Genomic DNA, 25,110 nt, shown 5'->3' with positions numbered 1-25,110 from the left:
CAATGAAGGTCCATATGCATCAAATCAGGAAATGTCTCCATGTAAGAATTTGTCAAACAATTTGAATACATCTTTTCTACTCCCATATAAGGATGGTTCAAATGGGAAAAGAACATTGGTTATCATTCCCCCTTACAATGTTAGGTTCCCACTCTTATATTATTGAACATATAGGTACACCTACAAAGTTGCATATATTTGGACACACAACCTATCTCCTTGTAGCTCAAGCCACATTGATGTTGTTTATATTTTTCATAGATACCCAGTAGAGGAGAAAGATGCCACACACGTGATATCCTTTTCTCCTAATATTCGTAATGCAGATCGATAAATAGGTAGCAGCGTGAGTGCAATCCTCAGAGTGAGTGTCTTTTGAGCTTTCAAGTCTGTGTTTCATATTTTAATTCTAAGCAGCTACTTCTCCCATGGCGACGAGGAATTTGAATGGAGAAGGAATTTGTACTTCTGTACCATATAACGATTTCAATGTGTGGGGTGATGATTATATCCAATCCATTCGAACACCATACAGGGTTAGTGAATATTTTGAATTTTCCTGGTGGTTGTTGCTGGAGGTACTTCTACAACTTGAGCATGTGAATCCCCAATAGTTATTTTCTGAACCAGAAACCATCATGGAGCTCTCCAAGGAATATATTTATGCCGCATGATCCTAAATAAGGAAATTTCCTATTTTTCCATCCAATTCATCTCAAACAGAGGTTACAGATTTATGACATTGTCTACAATTACAGTTTATTCATTTGTACTAACTTTTTATTTTCATTAAATCTCAAGCCTCAAGGCAAGTAGGGAACTTGCTCTGATACCATGTTAGTGAAATAGGATCTATAACTTGTAATAGCACTATTGGATATTTATGTGTTTTCCAAGTTACTATATGGATGAATATATATGTGAAATAAAGAGGCATGTCTCTTGAGGAGACATGTCTCTTTGACATATTAACTTACATTAGTTATAGTTATAACACAAGTAATATATCCTTAACATATTATAATGGTTTTATATATATATATATATATATTACTCTTAATATAAGTTAATTATCCCATATATAATATTTGTCATGTATATTATATATCTCATATATATAAATATAATTTATCCGACAGAATTATAACATTAACAAATTTCAATGGGGCCTCTAGAGGCAATCCAGGTAAGGCAGGTATAGGATGTATTGTAAGGGATGAGTTAGGAAACGGGTTAGCAAAGAGATCTAAACTACTCGAAATAACGACCAATAATGTAGCAGAACTAGAAGCGGTAGAAGAAGGCATAAAAATTTGTAATAGTCTTAGCATTAAAAAGATTATTATTGAAGGGGATTCTCATATCATATTAAATGCTCTTAGGAAAGGGAGAACACCTAACTGGTTTTTAAATTCCAAATTAGAAACAACCTTTAAATTATTAGAGAAATTTGAAGAAGTTAGATTCTCGCATACCTACAGAGAAGGCAATATGGAAGCTGATAGCTTAGCTAATAAGGGCACCGATGGAGAAAGCTTATTAATTTTTAACCAAAGTGTAATAGGATAATCATGAATGTAGGTGGATTTATTTCCCTCCCATCTTCATACATATGTAGTTTTAATCATTATTAAATCGGGCTAGTACTAGGTTATGATGCATATCTATCATTCGTGTATGAAAATCTGCCTAATTATGATTTCGAGTGACACTTCTAAACATTTTAGGGTGTCCTTGCCATCATTTTGGGTTCTAGATTGTTCCTCCCAAAAATCTATAAGTAGAGGATTAGGCTCGGAAGATTTAATCCTCACTGTAGCCATTCAATTAGCAATTTCGTTCCTCCATGGATACAAACATTTGCTTGTATCATGCTTTCAAAAGTCACACAATGGCCTTTTGCAGTCCTATTAAGCAAGAAAGATGGAATAGGATCTTTCGAACGATAGATGACATGAGTCGAATTGCAGTAAGTAGAGTGCTAGGTGAAGGGGTATTCAACTATGAGTATTCATGGAGGATGAATAGTGATATCATAGGGTTATGGGTAGGTTGCCTTGCTAGGGCAGGGGTTGAGAAATGGGACATTGTTAGGCTGAGCTATAACCTTCTTGACCTCTATTGATTGCTAGGGCTTGAGATAGTGGTAGCAAACATTGATGATAGGCTATGTATTCCCCTTCCTGAAGCATATATGTAATATGAACTAGATAGTCTAGAGCTAGCGAGAAGCCCAAGGTGCCTGTGTTTGGTAGTCAGAGACAATGTGCAATTCTTCAGAGAGTGGCCAAGGATGGAAGCAAGCATTCACTTCTTACTAAGATGGAGAGGAATTATTGAGGATCCTAGTAGAAACTGGCTCCTGAATTATATGTGGGCCTTTGATGCATACATCCACCTGGATGCAGACCTCGTTGATTTGGAAAATGTGGAATTTTGCCTCCCAAATTATGATAAATCAAGCAGAGGCAGGACGACCTACGAGTTTCATCTGGGTTCGAAGGCCACAAACCTACATGAGGCATCGGAGATCATAATGGTATTTAAGAAACATAATTGACATCTATAGTTGTAATTCTAGGTCATTTTGGTAATATTATATCGACCCAATTAAATATAGGATATAGTACCTACATACATGTTTAGTTTCTATACTTCTAGCTAATAGATATTTGGTTTTAATTTCTCAATATATAAGTATGTAGTAAGGCTGCATTTTATAAGCAGTTATCTTGTCTACCCAACGCTATCCAATATACAGTTTTAGCATATAAATATTGTTTTCAGAATAGATAAAGATAGTTTTTATGTCATCTCTCTCAATTCATGAGCTAGTGTAAGGCCTCTGTGATTTTGGTGTGCAGATCTCTTTCAATCTGTTAATTTGGTTTTCCCCTCGTGTGTACATGTGCCACTTTACCAGATTGACTTTTGTCTCGTATTGATTTTGAGACTTTCACTTCTTAAATCCGTAACGAATTATAAAGAGGGGCATACACTTACATCATCGGATTATTTGTTTATCCCCTTTTTCGATAATCTAGTAATAATTTACTCTTTGAACATCGAGATATGATAATCATCAGTTATTTGATGGATTTTGCTCCCTTCAAATTCTTTTAATCACTATCACATTATAGAAATTTTATAACTTGATTTAACTAACATTTAACACCATTTGTTGTTTATTATGTGATGTCTTATAGAAGTCAAGACCTTCTTTATGCAACATCCAGGGCCCAGATGGTTAAAAGATCAATTTTAAGCATATTATGATGTAATCCTCTTGATATAATGTCAGACTTTTATAAACTGAGGTATGCCCCTTTTATTGATGTATAATATAAGACTTCGGTTTCGTGCTAGGCTGGAGGTTTTCATACTCCATTCTTTCCTACCAGTGCCCATCAGAACGGAGAAATTCTTGTATTCCTTTAATTTTATAAATATAATAAAATAGAAGGCTACGAGCGTTTACTGATAAAAAAAAAGAAATCACATACCTTCAAAGTTTTCAACATTTAAAAATTAAATTTTGAAATTTAAACATATAAAAAAAAATTACAATATTTAAAATACTATTAACTTCAATTTAAATGTTTGATTTTTTCACATTTTCTTACTAAAAGTGGAGAAAATTGTTTTAAAACCTAACTAATACTTGTTTTAATAGCTAAAAACTATTTAATTGTAATTCAAGAAGTCTTGGCTAAAAAATGTACTATAGAAATAGATTGCCCAAAAAGGAGTCTATAAGACTAAACAAATTCAACAAGTCATGTTTCTATAAATATTTTTTATAATGTATAAATTGGACAAATAAATGTGAAACCTATAGAAATATGTCATTTAGATTTTTTTTATTTACAAAAAAAAAGGTTGTGATTGATAGAAACTAATTAAATTTTGAGTGAGAGTAAATATGACAATTACAATAATTATCTAAATAGGAGTTTCACCTAAATAGATTCTTAACCTTCAATATATAATCGCCATAAAAAAATGATCAACTACTATATATATATATATATATGGTGTTACTTATTGTAACCATTTTAAGGATTAAGACAACCTTGATTACAATACAAACCATTAAATTAGATATTCATCCATACAAGAGTATAAAGTAAAGATATTCTTATTCTTGTTCTCTCCATACTTATTATATAAGGAATGGTCCACCACAAAACATGTAAGTTAGGTGAGTCTCTTATTATAAAGATTAAGACAACCTTACTTCTAATATATATGTTCATCACATAAAGATAAGCAACACCAAGTAAAAAATGTTATATCTTAATTATTAAAATAAAATAAATTTAGAACACTTTAAATCATCAAGATTATGATTGTTTTATTGTTTATCATAAACAATAATTAAAAATTATATTATATTTAATATCTATCATAAAAGACAATTACTACATGAATTTTTTAATAATATTATATATTTTAAACTTGACCCATATAAGTTGTTTTATAATCAATATGTATTAAAAACATTCATTTATTAACAACGGAAAAAAAAAATGATTAAATTTTTTTTGGTAGAAACAATTACATGTATACAAATGAACCCTATTATTGAGATCATATATTTACAACCATTGCATTTATATATGAAAGCGAGTTGACCAAACCACCAAAATGTGAGTGATACTTTTACATTTAATCAAAAAAAAAAAAAAACTTTTAGAATTAAAAGTCAAGGAAGAGAAATATAACGTCCATTACCATCAAAGCCCCACATTGACATGGACCTTTTTTGGGCTACTTTTCTTTCAAGGAAATACTTACCGTTAGACCTGATCAATGAGCTAAATGACTGGTTCTATCAATCTAATCATGAAGGCTTGCAATTAAATATTAACAACACAATGTGTTGTCATTGACCAAAATAACATCAGATTTAATAATATGTAGGAAACTTACCAAAATATATTATATAACTTTGAAAAAATGCATAGCAAACACCAAAATATATTACATTATTTTGAAAAAGATGCATAGCAAACTAGGGAGAGAAAAAGAATACAAACATGGCAGTGGTAAAGCAGAGGATGGATTCTGGTTTATGGTGTATATCTATTACTTGTTACAGATGCCATAAGCCGACCAATAATGAATCCGACTGGCAATAATGTTTCAAAACACCATGAATGATATAACAAATCTGACAATACAAACTTCCAATGCAGCAGCTGCTGCCATTATTAAACAGGAAAAGATAAATGAAAAGACATCATTTAAAGAAATTTAGGCTATATTCAGACAAACTATACAGAGAACTCTAAATTTCCAAGCCTCACAATTCACCCATTTTCCAAAATAATTCCGTAATCAAACCCAACAAAAAAATTAGTCCAAATTAATGAGCCCAACAATCGATCCCCTCCTCTGCAAATGGTTTTTTATGGGAAGATCTTCAAGGCCATCAAGATTGTCTAACATTGGATTCCTGATGAACAAATGATATTCACAGGCGATGGGGATGAACAGAGGTTACATGAGAAAGCAGAAATATTACCTTTACATCGGTGTATACAGTGAAAAAAAAAAAAATGAATTTGAGATTTGAGAATTTCTCAGAAGAATCAATCAAGCGCCCTTTTTTCTAGATGCAGTATGTTGGGATAGATGAGATCTTTTGTTGCAGTCTCTTTTTGAAAAGAAGCCTCTGAATCCGAATAATCCAGGCCCATTCCTGCCTCCCACAGGACCTATGTAGGCTGGCACATTCAGTACAGGATTCACTTTCATGCTCACTCCTGAGACATTGCAATGGCCTTTGAGCAACCCATCAGCCATGGGTTTTCCAGGGCGTGGAGAATCAAGCGTCTTCGAGTTTCGAACCACGAACCTCCCGCTCCCCCTTCCAGGACTCCCTCGCCCGTAGATTCTCGCTGAAGAACTTCTCCTTGGCCTTCCTGGACTGCCTTTTTGCCTCGGCAAATCTGGCGGACCTTTCTTTGCATCTTTTGAATCGGCTTTGCCTGCGGGCTTCGAACCCGTGACCAGATCCTCGGTTTCTTTAAAGATCGACTGAGCTCCTACGGATTTGCTTCTGTAGCAGGAAGGAGCTTCAGAGCACGTCCTGGATTTGTGCTCTACTGCAGATCTGCTTCTGGAAAACGGCAAAGAGCAGAACAATCCGTTGCCTCGCGATTCACTGCCGCTCCTTGAAAATGGCCACCGGGATCGTGAAGTAACAGGGGGTTTCTCTTCATTGCTTTCGTCCACTGATTCCTTTGACGCGGCACAGAAGTAATCCCTGTTGCTTCGCTTAAACATTTCCTTCCACCTGCCCGACATCCTGTTGCTGGATTTGAATCCGCCATTTTCAGCACCGCTCGTCTTTGAAGAAGGTAACGACGCGGATCGAAGCGGGGACGAGCTTTCGAGACTCAGATGACGAGCAATCGTTAAGGGCTGAACTTTCGGAGTACAAATTTGCGGAAGAATTTTGCCGTTCACGAACAATTCGTCGGCGGAAGTGAGAGTTTCCCCAAACACAGCTTCCCGGCCATCTTTGAAGCTGCTTACCGTGCAAAACTCGAACTCCGGGCTGTTAATAATATCCGCAGAACCTACTCTGATTCGCTTCTCTGGCGAAGTCCTGTCGATCTGTGAAAGATCAACGGAAAACGAAATCCTCGGACTCTGCCAGCCATTTCCAACCTCCGGCCACGCCATTGCTCAGAATTCCTTGAGCTTCCTTTAGCCTCCGCATTTACAGTCCGAACATCTGCATTTTAACAACGGAAACCTCAAATCAATCTCGCATCTCAAAACGAAAAAGCAAACTGAACTCTTTCAAACCCTCCACCAGTCAAATATTCCTCAAAGCCTACCAAAGACCTAAAAACTCCATCCATCCTATCGCACAAATTCACCACAACTCCGGCCAGAACCTATCATTGAAGCTAAATATTCAGTCTCCTTCCCAGCCTTTCGTACCGCCACAGTTACGGTACGCCTGAAAAACTCAGCGAAATTCCCCGATGCACGCTTTGAAATAAAAGCATTGTACATTCTTCCACAAAACAAAAAGTACAATCGACGGCAATGACAAACAAAATTCCGGAAGATAAACCAACGACACTCCTCAAATCTCTAAAGACCGCCTCTTTCCTCCAAAAATCCAACAGATAAATTCACCAATCCCGAACCCTATCTACTATGAAAACAACAAAAATATAGACATCCATGCACTACGAATGCACGCCACAAAAAGCGAATCCATTTTTGTCACCAGAAGCTCAAATAATAGTGATTCCAGACAAGAAAACAAAAATTCATACAGTTCATCCACATTTAAACCTAAATTGTCACAGAACTTCAAATAAAAGGTGAATCCAGGCACGAAAACCTAACAAGAAAACATTAAAAAAAAAATTCTACAACTGTTCCAAGTAATCAAAATTTTGCCAGAGATTTCCGTTCCGAGGAAACAATCATAAAGCTCATCCACACAATCAAAATTAACCCAAAAGATTTCTGTTTGAAGAAAAATTCATACATTTCATACAGATATTTAAATTATCGGCACAGAATTTTGTTTCGAATACAAGTGAATGATTGAGAGGACAATGAAAAGAATACCTTTTGTTGTTGTGCGATCTGACAACCCTTCGCCTTCTGCAGATTAATCTCCACAAATTTCTCTGTAAATAAGAGACAAAAACCTACACAGTGATGTTGCCCGCTCCAGTCAAATCCGTCGATTTCCGGTGCTACGATTTTTCACCCATACGGCAGCCACACAAATTTACTTTAACCTTTTTACCATTTACCCCGCACTCTGCCCGTTCATATTTGAATCTTTACTGTTATATTTGACTGTAAGTATTCATCCACGTGTCGAGATCGAAGACCGCGGAATTCACGTCTTTTGACGGGAGACTTTAAAGGAGCGGCGACTTCTCTGTCATTGGTTTCAGTGTCGGAAGACAGAAGTGGAGAGAATTGTGTTGAAAGGAGGACCCATTTCGGTTATCTTTTCTTTTTCAAAATCATATGCCCTTTTTATTAAGAACTTTGAACGAGACGTACCTTCTTGGATTCTCCTCTTGCCCTAAGTAATTTCAACGCTATTACAAGACATTAAATACTTTGGTTTGAATTTAATGGAAAAAGAAGTGTTTTTAATATTTACATAAATTAAGTAATTGCATTAACTAATTGGTTTTCATTTTTATGTTTTTTAATTGTTCGATGTTGATTATAAAAATAAAATAGTGAGAGGAGAAATTAAAAATTGAAGGTTATATAACATCAGATGTAGACTTGATCTTGGCCAAAAGGTCCAGAAAGGTATTTTAATATAAAAAATATCAAGGGTAGACACTAATAAGAATCACATCGAGTGAAAAAGACTTTAAGCAAACTTTAACATCTCCTCTTTAATTGTCCAAGAAACACAAAAACACTAGTTGTAGCATGATGGAGCATTGCTACTTCTTATGTCCTAATGCAATTGTTTAAGTAGGTTTTTTGCTTAAATTTAAAGAAATAAGATACATATTTTCATGCAAGTTTATGGAAGGAAAAAAATAATTTAAAATTTTAAGAGTGTTCTTATGCAAGTTTAAAATTGTGGGAAAATAATAATTTAGAAGGTTTCCCTATTTTAGTGAAGTGGCAATAATTTAGGAATTGGAAATAAAGGGAATGTTGAAAATAAGCAACACCTTTGACAAAAATGTCATATGGCTCCACAATTTTTGTTTATTCTTCACTTAACTTACACATTTTTATCTCCTTTTTTTTCCTTTTTCTTATTTATTAATTTATTTTTGTACTTGTGGTATTTGTCATTGTTTGGGTTGATCTTTATTAAGTTCATTTTTTGATTTAGGAAAAAAAATTAGTTTCCTTGTTTGAACTTTTTATTATTATTTATATTCAATACATGTATTCAAAATTCTAATATTTTATATATAATTAGGTTTCTTTTATTTTCATATATTTATATGACACAATGAAGAAACCCAATGATATACATATTAAAAAATTATCAAATTTTATTTTCTTCTCAATAGAGATGTTGGGCAAGAGAGAGTAGAAGTGAGGGTTTCATGGTCAAGTAGGTTTTCACAGAAAAGCAAGTTGGATAAATAAATGGTTGGCAAGGTTGTCTTACCCGTAGAGGAGTGGAGGTTGTTAAGGCAGGCTTGGGTGATTTTGAAATGGGATTGAAACTGAAACTAAGCAAATTGAGTAGCGCATGCGATAAAAAGAGAGGCATTGAATAGAACAAATGGGGTTATTCATGGATTATTAGAGGAGATATGTGGGGTTTCAAGAAGCTAGAAGAGAACATTTGGAACTCAAAAACCTATTTGTCTCAAATCAATTCCTAAATGAACAATAAAAGGAATGGAAGGATACAATCAAGATGTGTTGAGAGTAGGGCATTATTCATGAAGTAATGAGATGGATGTTCGCATTTTCCTCATGTGAGGAAATGGTGTGATGAGAATTGAGTTAAGCACTACATTCTAAAATCTTTATCAAATGGGATTGTGCTAGAGAGAAGCAATAGGTTCTTCTCAGTGACCCTTTATGATAGGGAAATATGATTTTTTCATTAGGGATTGCATGACAAAATTTAACCCCAAACATATCTCCTTCGAGGAGGTCCTAAGATGGGTCCACTTGTGTAACCTTCCAAATGAGTATTGGAATGAGGAAGCCTTGAAACTCATGAGTGATAAACTAGGGAATTTTTAAGAGCATACGAGCCTATTAAGAATAAAGATTTCAGTATGAATATGAGGATTTGTATCATGTGGAAAATACATACTACTCTTGTGTTATTGAAATTTGGACAAGTGAAGGCATCTAATGGTAGGAGATCGAAGTTGAAGAAAACATGGAGTAGTGTAAGAAATGCAAGGGATGGGGCTACAAATTAGGTGAGTCTATCATTAACTAGAATGGGAAAGGGTTAGATCAAATTGTGTTCTAGAGGAAAAGCTCTTGGCCATGTCTAAGGAACAAGAGGAAGGGAGGGGTGTGTCCCCCTTTTCCAAAGGAATGCAGACTAGAAATGTGAGGAAGATGGATAGAGGTGTTGAGGAGAGTGAGGTTGTTTTCATCATAACCCATGATAAAGTTTGGAAAACAAGTGAGAAGAGGATAAAGTTGGCATCAGATAGGATAGATTATTTGGATTAGAATAAAGACATTCAAGAGGATGATTCACTTCCATAATTGATTGATGAAGGGGTTCTACCCAACTTTAATGAGACCACAATGGAGACCCTTATTTCTTATCTCTTTGGTGGGAAAGATTTAATTGGAGGTAGGGATATTGGTAAGGTTTAGGAAGTAAAAGAAGGAGATTTAGATTTTGAAATGGGTTTTGCTAATCCCAATCAGGAGGAGGATACCACTCAAGACTATTATAAAAGCATTCATATGTCTTTAATTAGAGAGGAATGCAAGGTTGAAGATAGGAATGGAGGTGAGGAGGACATTTGGGCTTCTTCAAACAAAGAGGATAATTTTCTATGCACAGAATAGGGAGAGGGTATATCAATGAAATATACTATTAGTCAAACTAAGTCCAAAACCAAAAATTCAAATATTGGTGTCAAAAAATCTAGAGGTAGAAAGTCCAATAAAAAAGTCTTAAAGATTGAAGGGATATGAAGAACCAAAGAACATTGAGATTGACATAGACTTGTCCTCTCTTAGGTTTATACAATGAAATGTAAGTCTAAAAACATGAAGATAAACTACACACATAACAAAAAAAGAAAATATAACATACATGATAAGCCAAGAGGAAAACAAACAAAAGAAAGCAAACTGTATGCGTGAATTGTGGCCTATACTAACACACACACTTCAACACGGTCATTATTTATGGATTCATCCTAGAATGAACTTGAGATTGTTCACCCAAGATTTGCCCTACAAGCCGACCTATTGCCTTCTATCTAAAGGGAGTTTGCCTATTAATATCCTCAGATTTGAGGTGTAAGCAACCAAACCCTCTAAGAATGAAGGATTTGAGAATGCAATTAGTCTATATGTGTAATGATCCTATCTTTTAGCCTTCATGTTCTCCAAAGTCTAAGTGGAGCATAAGAGAAAATTTGCTATCAAAATCAATCACAACAGCATCAAATACTTCATGAACCAACGTGATTTGAATGATAGACAATAGAAGTGGATCACAAAGTTGCAGGCTTATGACTTTTCCATTGAGTTTGTCAAAGGTAAGAAGAATGTGGTTGTAGATGCCTTATCTAGGAGACCTCATATTTGTGCTTTAGCTGAGATTACAGGAGTTTGGAGAAATAAGATCACAGAAGAATATGTGAGGGACACTTGGGCTTCTGGAGTAATTGCAGGCACCATACATGATGATCGCTATGTGGTGATGGATGGGTTGATAAAGTTTCAGGACAGGATATATTTGATTCCTTCATCACAATTTAAGGAAGTAATACTGAAGGCATTTCATGATGCACCTACAGTCGGACATCCAAGGGTCTTTAAGACCTACAAGTAGATTCGTGAAAGGTTCACATGGAAAGGGCTCAAGGATGATGTTCAGAAGTATGTCAGGGAGTGTACAATTTGCCAGCAGAATAAGGGAGAGCACACATATCCTGCAGGGTTGTTACAACCTTTGCCCATTCCAAATAGGAAATGGGAAAGTATTTCCATGGACTTCATCACCGGGTTACCATGAGTACAAGGGAAAGATTGCATCTATGTGATAGTTGACCGACTAACGAAGTTTGCTCACTTCTTTGCTATTCCATCCACTTATATAGCAACACATGTGGCTGATCTTTTCTTTAGAGAGATATTTAGATTACATGGGCTACCTACTTTCATTGTTAGTGATAGGGATAGTAAATTCATGAGCACTTTTTGGCAAGAGCTTTTTAGGTTGTGTGGTACTAAACTTACACCTAGCACTAGTTATCATCCACAGATAGATGGGTAGACAGAAATTGTGAATAAATGGGTGGAAGGATATCTGAGGAACTATGTGACTACACAAAAGATGGCTTGGGTCAAATGGTTACATATAGGAGAGTACTGTTATAACACCACTTATCATATGTCCATTAAGATGACTCCATTCATGGCACTGTATGGTTATGAAGCACCTAGTTTCATGGATCTAGTCCTGGGAGATAGTAGAGTGCCCAAAGCAAAAAAATTCTTGTAGGATAGTCAGGATATTTTGAGGGTGCTCAAGGAGAATATACAGCAAGCCCAAAATCAACAAAAATTGTATGCTAACCAGCACCGGATAAAGCATAGTTTTGAAGTTGGGGATATGGTTTACCTGAGGCTACAACCATATAGACAATCATCACTCAAGAAAAGTGGAGTAGAGAAGTTGAAGCCTAGGTTTTATGGCCCCTACAAAGTGATCCGCAAGGTCGGTGAGGTTTCTTATGAGATAGAGCTTCCAGAGAATAGTTGGGTGCATAATGTGTTTCATGTGTCAAGGCTTAAGAAAGCAATCGGACAAAGAGTTGTGCCTTCAGCAAAATTACCACCATTAGATGAGGAGGGAAAGCTTGTATTAATTCCTGAGGCTATTTTGGATACTAGGGAAAGGACTCTACGAAGTAGGTTGATCAAAGAATATTTAGTCAAATGGAAATATTTGCCAGATGAAAATGCTACTTGGGAGAGTGAGTAGGCGCTACAACAAACAGGACTAAGATTGCTTGAGGGCAAGCAATTTCAAGGGGGGCAGACCTATAATGTTCCCAAGTTTTAGTTAGCCTTCACGTTCTCCAAATTCTAAGTGGAGGATAAGAAAATTAAAGTCATTCAATTAAAATTAAAAGGTGACTTTGTATTAATAGTTTCTAGGGTATGTATTAATTATTGGAAGGACGGAAGCTTCTCATGATTTAATTAATTATTTCCTAGGAGGAATTTCTAGGGTATGCATTAATTATTGGAAGGAGGAAGCTTCTAGCTCTTGCAATTAATTAATGTTTAGTTCCTTCCAGAAGGATGAAGAAAAGGATAAATAGGGCTGAAAGTCTCATTGTTGATCATCGGATGATTATAACTTGCATTTGATAAGAGCTTGGATGTGTGAATCACACTCCTTTTTTGGCAATAGAGGACATTCATTCTCTGTTGTAACATTCTAGACATCATTCCCTTAGGGTTTGGCCTTTGGAATACATCTCTTTGTAATTGATTGCAACATTCTCAACATTAATATAATTTTAGCCTTGGTTCAGCTTTTAGGCATTCCTGGGTGTCCATTACCATGGTATCAGAGCTATAAGTCATGCCATCCTGTGGAGATCTTAAGAATTTATGTTTGAGTATGCGACAAGGGCTTTATAATTTCTACAATACCAGAGCAAGAAAAAGTAGGAGTTCACACTTGCAAAATGAACAAGATAGTTCATCTGTGTAGAGGGACATACAATCCAGTCATATAGACACAGAGGAGACATTCTTTGAACAAGACAACAGTATGGGTGACTGAGATGATAGGAATACCGGTCCCGATCAAGAAGATGTAATGTTCAGGTTATTGGGTACATTAGAGGAGCAGAATAGGCAAATGGATATGATATTACAGCTAATGGCTAGATAGATGGGCATCAATATTGACGATCTATATGTTGCTCTAGTGTAGGGGGTAGTTGATTCCTGAGGTGGGATTGAGACACATATAGAGCCACCTAGCTATGATGTTGGTGACAGTCAGGAGTCCACATATGAAGCTTTGTCAGCAGATGGTGATGGAACAATAGTGGAATTAGAAGAATGCAAGGATACTATCATATTAGCAGCCACTTCTATGTCGGTTGAACCATCCAACGAGGAGTTTAGCAGTATGCATGCGGTTGTAGATGTGTGCTCTGATGATAGTACACTTGTTATTGCTAATGAGGTGAGTAATATAGTGATAGAGTCATATTATACTATCGATCAACAAAGTGTTTATGTTCACTTCTTGGATAGTACTATGTTCAACATGGATGCAACATTGTCTTATGACAATCTGATGTTTGAAGTTGATGTTGATCATTCACGTGAGTGGATTTGGGCTCAGTTTTCACCATTTACAAAGATTCATTTTTGTGTTGCAGCAATTGGGAAGAAGAGATTTCATAGATATTCTACAGAGCCACCTTCTGGTGACATTCAGACTTCTACTTCATCAACACAAGTTTTGGGTGCTAGGTTGTAGGACATGTGGTTGGTTCTAATGATGCTGGTTTGTAGTTTGTTTAATGTCCATATGGATATCACATATTACTTAAGTTGGGATCCAGGTGGAGGTTGGAGTTCATTATGTTGCTTAATTGCTTGAGGACAAGCAATTTCAAGGAGGGCAGACTGTAATGATCCTATCTTTTAGCCTTCATGTTCTTCAAAGTCTAAGTGGAGCATAAGAGAACATTAAATTAATTTCTAATAAAGTTATTAAATCAAAAATTAAAGATTAAAAGGTGACTTTATATTTAATTAATTTATTATTATATTACAAGGGAAAAAGTTTCTAGAGTGTGTATTAATTATTGGCAGGGCAGAAGCCTCTAGTGATTTAATTTTCTAGAAGCACAATTAATTATTGCAAGGGAGGAGTTTCTAGAGAATGCATTAATTATTGGAAGGGGGAAGCTTCTAGCTTTCACAATTAATTAATGTTTTAGTTCCTTATACAAGGGCGGAGGAAAAGGATAAATAGGGCTGAAAGTCTCATTGTTGAGCATGGGATTTTTGTGAATGACATTTGATAAGAGCTTGGATGTGTGAATCACATATCTTTCTTGGCAATAGACGACGTTCATCCTCTCTTGTAAGATTCTAGATGTCATTCCTTGGGGTTTGGCCTTTGGAATACATTTCTTTGTACTTGATTTCATCATTCTGAGAATTAATATAATTTCAGCAGTTGGTACAGTTTTGGGCATTCTTGGGTGTCCATTACAATATGAGTATGCATATTAATCTAGAATGATATATGTATTTTTAATCTAAAAACATGTAAAGGAAATTATACTAGATGCATGCATATTAAATCTATATGACATTAAGCTAAGAATGAAAATATATGAGAATATCTTAAAGCTAGATGAGTGTAAAATGCAGCAACAATTTGATACTTCTTCAATTCAACCTCTCAAAATGAAGAAATGAGGGTCTCTTAAATAGATTTTCTTGAAATGAATCAATGGTTGAGATCGATTTCAATCAACGGCCAGGATTGAAGATGAGGTTCAGTTAAGGTGGAAGATTCCCAAATTAAAGGGAGTTAAGTAACTCAGATCTGAGTGTAAGAGTCAATTAGCTTGGATAGACTTTAGTGTGAAAGCAAGTGATCTGGATCACTTCTAATTTGATCAATAGTTATTTGGGAATTTCCATTTTTGAACTGAAGAGAAGAATTAGAAAGAATATTTATTTAATAAAATGAGATATGCTCTCATAAATACCTTTTCTATTTAATTAAATAATTTTATTTAATTAATTAGAGACACTTTTCTCATTTAATTAAATAACTTCATTTAATTAATTAGGAATGGCTTCCTATTTAATTAAATAAATTTGCTTAATTAATTAGAAGTAGATTTTCTATTTAATTAAATAATTTCATTTAATTAATTAAAATAGGCATATTTATTAAATTAAATAAATGTAATTCCATAGTACATTAGCCTTAGGAGATAATTTAATTTAATAAAGTATGAATACTTTAGATTAAATTGAATTGAAATCAAATAGGTTTAACATGGCTAATATGAGTGCATACTATAGGGATTAAATAATGAGTATGATGAATTCAGATTAGGGTTTTCTATATCTGACAATTAAGTCAAGTAGTGAGTAGCAGAATGAGAATTTGCCTAGTGAAATAGGACTTAGGATTGATCATAATAAACTAGAATTGGTATAATGGCAATGAGCTAATTTTGGGGTATTACATTTTTCCCCTCTTTGACTGAATGTGTGAGTAGCACGTTCAATTCAAAGAAAAATCAAAAAGCATGGTGCGAAGATGAGATTGGTTCCAAAGTTGATGATACAGAGACCAATTGATAAGCTTTTAAGGACCATCTCTAGAACAGAGCTTAATCCCAAGGAATCCAAGCAGAATACCTAGATACCTAAAATTGATGAGCATTTAAAAGGTTTCTTCAGAACACCTAGATACCCGAGATTGAAAGCATTTAAAAGATTATCTCCAGAACAAAGCTTAACCTTTAAGGATCCAGATAGAACACCTAGATACCTGAATTGATAAAGCATTAAAAATATTATCTCCAAAATGGAGCTTAACCTTTAAGGATCTAGATAGAACACCTAGATACCTAAAATTGAAAGCATTTAAAAGATCATCTCTAGAATGGAGCTTAATCTTTAAGGATCTAGATAGAACACCTAGATACCTGAGATTGAAAGCATTTAAAAGATCATCTCCAGAATGGAGCTTAACCTTTAAGGATCTAGATAGAACACCTAGATACCTAAGATTGAAAGCAGATAGCGAGATCGAATTATAAGTCATAGAACCATCCCCAGAACAAGGCTTGATCCTTAGGAATCGGGGTTTAGATTATCTTGATACCTGTAATCAAATGAAGTCCTCATGCAAGAAATGAAGTTCTCGCGCACAAAGAATCTCTTTCTTCACACGAGAGGTGGGTATCTCCCGCACGAGAAACCTCATCGACACGCATGAAGAAACAACGCACCATGTTTCTTCGCACGAGGAGAGAACATCTTCGCACGAGCGCCAAAAATGTATGCATGAATTGTGGCCTATACTAACACACACACTTCAACATGGTCATTATTTGCAAATTCATCCTGGAATGAACATGAGATTGTTCATCCAAGATTTTCCCTATAAGTCGACCTATTGCCTTCTATCTAAAGGGATTTTTCCTATTAATATCCTCAGATTTGAGGTGTAAGCAACCAAACCCTCTAAGAATGAAGGATTTGAGAATGCAATTAGTCTATGTGAATATGCAGATTAATCTAGAATGATATATGCATTTTTAATCTAAAAACATGTAAAGGAAATTATACTAAATGCATGCATATTAAATCTAGATGACATTAAGCTAAGAATGAAAATATATGAGAATATCTTAAAGCTAGATAAGTGTAAAATGCAACAGAAATTCGATACTTCTTCAATTCAACCTCTCAAAATGAAGAAATGAGGGTCTCTTAAATAGATTTTCTTGAAATGAATCAATGGTTGAGATCGACTTCAATCAATAGTTAGGATTGAAGATGAGGTTCAGTTAAGGTGGAAGGTTCCCAAATTAAAGGGATTTAACTAACTCAGATCTGAGTGTAAGAGTCAGTTAGCTTAGATAGACTTTAGTGTGAAAGCAAGTGATCTAGATCACTTCTAATTTGATCAGTAGTTATCTGGAAATTTCCATTTTTGAACTAGAGAGAAGAATTAGAAAGAATATTTATTTAATAAAATGAGATATGCTCTCATAAATACCTTTTCTATTTAATTAAATAATTTTATTTAATTAATTAGAGACACTTTTCTTATTTAATTAAATAACTTCATTTAATTAATTAGGAATGGCTTCCTATTTAATTAAATAAATTTTCTTAATTAATTAGAAATAGCTTTTCTATTTAATTAAATAATTTCATTTAATTAATTAAAATAGGCATATTTATTAAATTAAATAAATTTAATTCCATAGTACATTAGCCTTAGGAGATAATTTAATTTAATAAAGTATGAATACTTTAGATTAAATTAAATTGAAATCAAATAGGTTTAACATGGCTAATATGAGTGCGTACTATAGGGATTAAATAATGAGTATGATGAATGCATATTAGGGTTTTCTGTATCTAACAATTAAGTCAAGTAGCGAGTAGCAGAATAAGAATTTGTCTAGTGAAATAGGACTTAGGATTGATCAGAATAAACCAGAATTGGTATAATGGCAATGAGCCAATTTTGGGGTATTACACAAACCAACTAGGGCAAGCTCTCAATATGATCTCCTTGATGTTTTAGATGTGTCCAATGGGTGGTATGTGTGCCCAAATGTGCTTAAGCTTAAATGGATTGCATCAATGGTAGATGGATGGAGAGGTTTTAAACTATGAACATGTGGAGGGATTTCAACATTATAATGATATTTTTGTAGTTTTTAGGCTCTCAAAATAGCATGATAACTTTGCAATGGAAGGTGGATGAATTGTGAGGGGAAGGGTTCAATTTATAGGGCAAGCAGTAGTGGAGTGGAGGACCAAGATGTGAGATAAAGGATTTGGTGAGGGATGGATAGGATGTAAGGAAGGGAGACCACATGGATTGTGCTTGTTTGAGCCAATGAGGGTGTGACACTTGTAACAAGGAGAGTAAGTGTGAGGGGATGAGAATTTTGGATGGAATGTGACCATTTTCGAGAATATGAGTAGACAAGGTGGAGTTATGAGGGATGTGGGCTTGTAAGGGAATGTGTAAGAAGGCTTTAATGCTTTGTAGGAACATTTAATGCATTTGGCTAAGGATGTGAGGGATGTGACATGAGGGGAGACTTTGGTTTGGATTAGGAAGTCTTAATCCATGCTTAAAGTTGTGCAAATGTTTACGATAGAATTAGGCTTGGGTTAGGAGATGTATTAGGGGATAAGTATAGGTGCTAGTAAAAGGTGTGTGGGTTGGATATTTAAGCAAGGTTAATTAGGTAAGTGGATGCATTAGCATGAATGAATGGGTTGGATTTAGTTTGAGATCTTGGGTTAGGATTGGGTTAGGGTTTTAGTCTATGATTGAGGGTTATTGATTTAATTGATTTATTAAATCACACAAGGAAAATGAAATTAAATTAGTGAAATTATTCAATTTAATAGAGCAAAGGGGGTTTAATTAATATATTAGACTATATGTCATCATTTGATTATTAATTGGACTATAATTAATTAATTAGATTAATTAGATTAATTAACTAGAAGATGACATAAATTAATTAAATATTAAATACTTGATTAACAATTCCCTAGAAGTTAATAAGATCACTTAAATGGTGCAATTAGATTTAGGTGTCTACATTTTGCCCCTCTTTGACATAGTGTTGGGAAAATACTATTTCGAAGAAGTTTGAAGGTAGACATGATGTGAAGATTTTCTTTTAAACAACAAAATTGCCCCTATCTCAAATAGAAAGAGGAGAGACTAAACTATGTGATGCCCCCTCGAGAAGGTGATGAGGAGAGAAGATGAGGCTTGATGGCTTCTTGAAAAGTAAGGAAGACTGGGGTGAGCAAAAGGACTAAGACAAGATAAAAGAGGGGTACAATTTTGATTAGGATGCAAAAATAACAAGGGGAGGGAAAAAAAAATCAATGGGGTGGGAGAATAGAGAAAACTAGTGTGGAAGGGGGCCTATAGAAGAGCCAGGAAGGTTTTTGAAGGGTTAACTGCTCTCACTTTTCTATTGGGATATTGTTGCTTTGGAGCTCTTAGTGAGATTAAGAAATGATTGCATAGGGACAACCAGAGCATTGGGAGGATGTGGTATAACACGTGTGGGCACCAGATAGATCGGTGGGCCTAAAACTTTCCTCTTTCATTTTGTCATTTTTATATTTATTGCATTTCAAAATTGCATTTCTGTGGGCACAGGTTCAATGTGAACAATAGAGAGAGTTGCAGGATCATGATCCTACGAAAGAGTCAAGGGTTGGAGGGAAAATGGACTTAGGTGTGAGGTTTTTGTAGGATAGAAAATTTGGCTTAAACTTTTGGCAAGATAACAGGTTTGGAGGTGGGGATGCATAGGTTAATAGGGGAAATATATCTACATTGACTAGGGGGTTTAGATTATGAGGGAATGTTCTTGCCAATATTAAGGGTTGTAGGAATGCTAGGTTGATCATGGGTCAGAGAAGTGTGATCTCATTAGCAAGATCATAGGAAAGGGTAATAGGCTAAGTTAAATGGTTAGGTAATTATTAGGGGCTAAATTAGATTCTGGGGAGTCAAGGACTAACATGTGTGAGAATTTGTAGTTGTAGTGGTTTGTGGATGTGTCGATATCATGGGAGAGGCACACAATAGTCTTACGTGTTAGGGAGGAGTTTGGTCCAACATAGTGGGCTTGGGTTGAGGCGATTGGGTTGGGTACTTTATCAGGTTACCTCACACTCGCACCTATATGGTAATGGTAACAACCTTATGTGAGTGATGACACAACGAGACCACCACTTTCCATCTTTCAACAAGGGAGATGACTATCACAATGGAGGACATTTACCAGATCTTTCGATTACCAGTGCACAGGACATTGATTTTTGTGATGAGAGGTGTGATAGGAGAGTGTTTAGTTAGGAGGTTAGTTGGTCCTATAGGTCCATTTAGGATCTAATCGAGTTAGTTTATGTTGGATGAGTATCTGGATTATGTGGCATGAGAGAGGCACATCTACTTCTATGTGTATAGGATGATTTCATGATGCAGGAGCATCCTAGGTGTAAGAGTAATCTTGCATCACCCAAAAATAATTTTTTTTAGTCTTTTCTATTTTAATAAGGACTAGTAGACCGGGTGGTTACTATTTATGGGGACTTGCTATTTTGAGTAAGTTTTTTTTATGAGCTTGAAATGTTCTCATTTTCTATAGGAAGGTTCATTTTAGAGTTATAAGCTTACCATAAAAATCTTATTACTCCAACTTAATTATCAAACAAGTTATCACGGATTTTCGTTGGCAAAAAATTGTAGAAAAATCTTTAGGCTCACTGTTGGAGGCCTTAGAGTGCCCAGATGAGGTTCAAAAAATCAATGAAAAGGTGCTTGAATGGTTTTGAGCCTGTAGATCACAAGCTAGTTTTTCTGAAAAGTGGTTGATAATAGCCAATCAGAGCAACAGTTTGAGAGTTATGGCCTTCTGAAGTTGGGCTACCAAAATCTCTAAAATAATTTTTCAAAAATGTATTTAGCTAACTCTATATGTATTTTTATTGTCTATTGGCCCTAGGTATTAAGTTTAAGCATCTAGAACCTTCTCGGGCAACATAAATTGCCTAATTGAGAAAGGCCCAAATATTGTCTAAAATAGCTCTAGGTGATAATTCACAGCTTGTCTTGCAAATCACTATAATGAAGGTGCCCATGTGGGTTAGCATATTGTACTTGTGAAATTTGTAATTCTGCATTTGTGGTGCAAAGAAGAAGTCCATATTTTGTTCTCACATTTTCTATTGTTTTTTTGTTTTTGTTATGAGTTTATGGTATTAAGGGGAGCACCCTTCATCAAGTGGTATCATAGCTAGAGTTCTTGAGTGTGTGGACATATTGCTAATTGTGAGGTAGTTCACACCAAGACTATGGTTTGGGCTGAGCATGTAGACAAATCATCGATTGTGAGGTAGTTTACACTGGGGTTTTAGTGGAAGCTTGAAAATGCCTCCACGAAGAGAGCATGGTGGAAGAGTTGTAGGTGTTAAACCAAAGGATGTTTGAGCCCTCCAAAGACAAATACAAGCATTGGAAGAACAAATGCATAGAGGAATGAATCTTCTTGTAAGAGATGAAAGTGAAGATGAGGATGAAGTAGAAGAAAATGCTAAACCAGAGACAATTCTAAACCTAGAGGAAGAGAGGCTTTCTAGGGCCATCTCCAAGATTGGAAAAAGACCTAAGTTTGAGGTTCCCACATTTTTGGAAAATCTTAACCCAGAGGAGATGATCAATTGGATCAATGAACTGGAGGAGTACTTTGAGTATGAAGATATTGAGGATCCTGATATGATCAAGTTTGCAAAGGAAAAACTGAAGGGACATGCAAAGATCTGGTGGCATGAGGTTCAGTTGGAGCAAAATAGAAAGGGAAAGGAAAAAAACACAAGATGGGATCAGATGATAGCTAAGTTGAAGCAACAATTCATTCCCATGGATTATGATCTCAATTTATTCAAGAAGATGCAAGGGTTGAAGAAAGTGAGAAAATCTGTTCAAGAGTATACTGAAGAGTTCTACCAAGTTCTCATTAGAAATGGCCATGCAAAAGATGATAAGGAGAAAGTTGCTTTTTATCTTAATGGGTTAAGGCCAAGAATTCAAGATGAGCTAAGTCTAGTTTGAATGAACAATATTAAGGAGGCATATCAGTTTTCCCTAAAAGTTGAGGAGAAATTGAGCAAGAAGTTTGACAACAAGAATAATGGAAGAGGTTGCGGTGGAAGATATGGTGCATGATCTTATGGAGGTTGTAATGATGATCAAAAGAACAAGGATGAGGCTGGAAGTAGTAATCAAAACCAGAGGGGAAATAATTCCAATCATTTCCATGATTAGAACAATAGAGATTAGAGAGGAAGATGCAGAGGACAAGGATCTGGAAGAGGAGGCTTCTGTGGGAAATTTTTTTCACTATGGAGAAGAAGGGCATAGAGCATCTAAATGTACCTAGAACCAAGGAAGGATAGATTGAAGAATAGAAGGCTAGGCCAAAGTTGCACATGTTGATGAAGATGCAAGATCCTCACATTCTGAAGATGCTAAAAGAGAAGTCCTAGTTAACAGAAGAGTCCTATTGAGTGGTGAGAATGAACATGATCAAAGAAGGAGCTTGTTTCACACAAGGTATAGATGTGAAGATAAGTGTTGTGATGTGATCATTAATGGTAGAAGTACTGACAATCTGGTTTTAGAAATGATGGTCACCAAGTTGAAGCTAAAGAGACAAAAACACCCACATCCATACCATATTTCTTGGGTGCAAGATGACCACAAGGTCATGGTCAATGAGCAGTGCTCCATGAAGTTCAAGATTGGAAGCTACCAAGATGCGATACTATGTGATATCATACTTATGGACATATGTCATATGTTGTTGGGTAGGCTATGGCAGTTTGACAAGCATTTTGTACATGATGGGCAAGCAAATACCTATACTTTGACCAAGGATGGAATGAAACATAGGTTGAAATTGTTGAAGGATAAAGAAGAAATGGTATGTAGTGCTGTCATAATATGTTTTGTTGATGGAAAAGAGTTTCTCAAAGGTATGAAGCATGAGCATGTGCATTTTTCTATAATTCCAAATGATAGTAAAGAAGAAATAGAGAAGGTACTTATAGAAGTTGTAGATATGTTGGGAGAGTTTTCTGATATTGTACCAAATAATGTACTTGATGGATTGCCCCTAATGAGGAAGATTAGTCACCAAATGGACTTGGTTCCAGGAGTCAGTTTTCCAAACAAAGCAGTGCACAAAATGACACCAGTAAAAAGTGAAGGGTTGAATAGACAAGTTCATGAGTTGTTGCAAAAGGGGTTGATTTGAGAGAGTTTGAGTCCATGTGATGTACTAGCTGTATTAGCACCAAAGAAGAATGGAGAATGGAGAATGTGCATAGATTCTCATGCTATCAAAAAGATCACAATCAAGTACAGATTTCCATTACTAAGGATGGATGATATTATGGATTGTTTGAGTGAGGTTGAGTATTTCACAAAGATAGATATGAAGAGTGGGTACCATTAGATTTGTGTCAGAGAAGGTACTGGGTGGAAGACTACTTTCAAGACAAGGGAAGGATTGTATGAGTGGTTAGTCATGCCTTTTGGGTTAATGAATGCACTGCGCACTTTCATGTGGCTCATGAATGAGGTACTGAAGGAGTTTTTGGATAAGTTTCTCACTATTTGCCTAGATGACATATTGATCTTTAGTAAGACATTGGAGGATCATTTGATTCATATTCACAAGGTGTTTGATAAGTTGAGGGAAGAAAAGTTGTTGATAAACTTGAAGAAGTGTAGTTTTGTAAAGAAGGAGTTGGTGTACCTGGGATTTGTAGTCTCATCAGAAGGTCTGAAAATGGACCTAGAGAAAGTGAAGGCTATCCTTGAATGGCCTACTCCAAGGAGTGTGATTGAGGTAAGATATTTTCATGGGCTGGCTAGTTTTTATAGAAAGTCATAAGAGGTTTTAGTAGTATTTTTGGACCCCTAACTAAAAAAATGAGAGGGGATAGGAAAGAATTTAAGTGAACTATAGGAGTAGATAAGAGTTTTAATCTATTGAAATAGAAAGTTATTGGGTAGCCTATTTTAGCACTTCTACAATAGGAGCTCTTTTGAGCCAAGAAGGTAGACCTGTTGCTTATTTCAGTGAGAAGTTGAATGGTGCAAAAAGAAAATATTCTATTTATGATCAAGAATTTTATATTATAGTTCAAACATTGAAGAAGTGGAGGCACTACTTCCTAAAGAGTTTTTTTTGTATACTGATCATCAAATTTTGTAATATTTGAATAATTAAGGAAAATTAAACCAAACACATTTGAAGTGGGTTGAGTTTTTGTAGATTTATACATTTGTTTTGAAACATAGGAGTGGCAAGTCTAACAAAGTTCTAGATGCTCTTAGTAGAAGACAAATTTTGTTGACAAAAATGGAAATAGAGGTAGTTGGGTTCAAGGAATTCAGTACTTTGTATCTAGACGATCTTGATTTTGGTGAAGCGTGGAAGGCTTGTATAGAACATATTATACTTGACAGGACAAAGTGGTTGGATTTCATGATCTAGGATAGTATGTTGTTCAAAGCAAGCAGTTGTGCATTCCTAGAAGTTCAATGAGAGAAAATTTCATCAAGGAGAAGCATAGTGGAGGATTGGCTGGACATTTTGGTAGAGATAAAACCATTGCTTTGGTTGCTGAGAATTATTACTAGCCACAGTTGCAACAAGCTATGAAGAATTTTGTACAAAGTTGCAGAGTATGTCAGATGACAAAAGGAGTAAAGAAGAATACAGGGTTGTATTTGTTGGATACAATTGTTCAATTGTGTGTTGTCGTTGATGTTACACAAATGTCATATCAGTTATTTGACAAAGTCTACTGAGCTTAGTTGGTTAGTAAAGCAAATTGTAGAGTCTACTGAGCATTCTTGAAAGTTTCTCTATGGAAACAATTCTTATCGAGCTCGCTCAAGCATTGAAGGATTTTGTGGCAGAAGTTAGTGTTAACTAAGCTCACAAGGTTAATGAAGGAAAGGCAGTGTTTACCAAGTAAACTCGGTCTCCAAAGGATTTTGTAGAGTTCACAGTGTTCACCGAGCTTTAGTTGGTTAACATTGGAAATCATTTT

The 25,110-nt window shown here is 35.3% G+C and overlaps 1 protein-coding gene across 3 annotated transcripts; it reads right to left on the bottom strand.

The window, feature by feature from the left end:
• Positions 1-5,245: 5,245 nt before the first annotated feature.
• On the bottom strand, positions 5,246-7,742 carry LOC149571841 (uncharacterized). 3 transcript variants are annotated; one of them, XM_089813253.1, is made up of 2 exons: positions 7,603-7,742; positions 5,246-6,745 (listed from the first exon to the last, which is right to left on the bottom strand). In XM_089813253.1, exon 2 carries the CDS (start codon positions 6,691-6,693, stop codon positions 5,599-5,601), a length of 1,095 nt encoding a protein of 364 aa, XP_089669379.1. In that variant the 5' UTR covers positions 6,694-6,745; positions 7,603-7,742; the 3' UTR covers positions 5,246-5,598. The 3 variants fall into 3 exon arrangements, with proteins under 3 accessions (XP_089669379.1, XP_089669380.1, XP_089669378.1); XM_089813254.1 differs by lacking the exon at positions 7,603-7,742 and adding an exon at positions 7,520-7,587; XM_089813252.1 differs by lacking the exon at positions 7,603-7,742 and adding an exon at positions 6,852-7,470.
• Positions 7,743-25,110: the final 17,368 nt, after the last annotated feature.

Source organism: Cupressus sempervirens, chromosome 2, assembly GCF_028749045.1.
Source record: "Cupressus sempervirens isolate cs-2001-9-10 chromosome 2, ASM2874904v1, whole genome shotgun sequence".
NCBI classification, from domain to species: Eukaryota; Viridiplantae; Streptophyta; class Pinopsida; order Cupressales; family Cupressaceae; genus Cupressus; species Cupressus sempervirens.
This window is presented reverse-complemented; position numbering and strand designations above follow the sequence as displayed.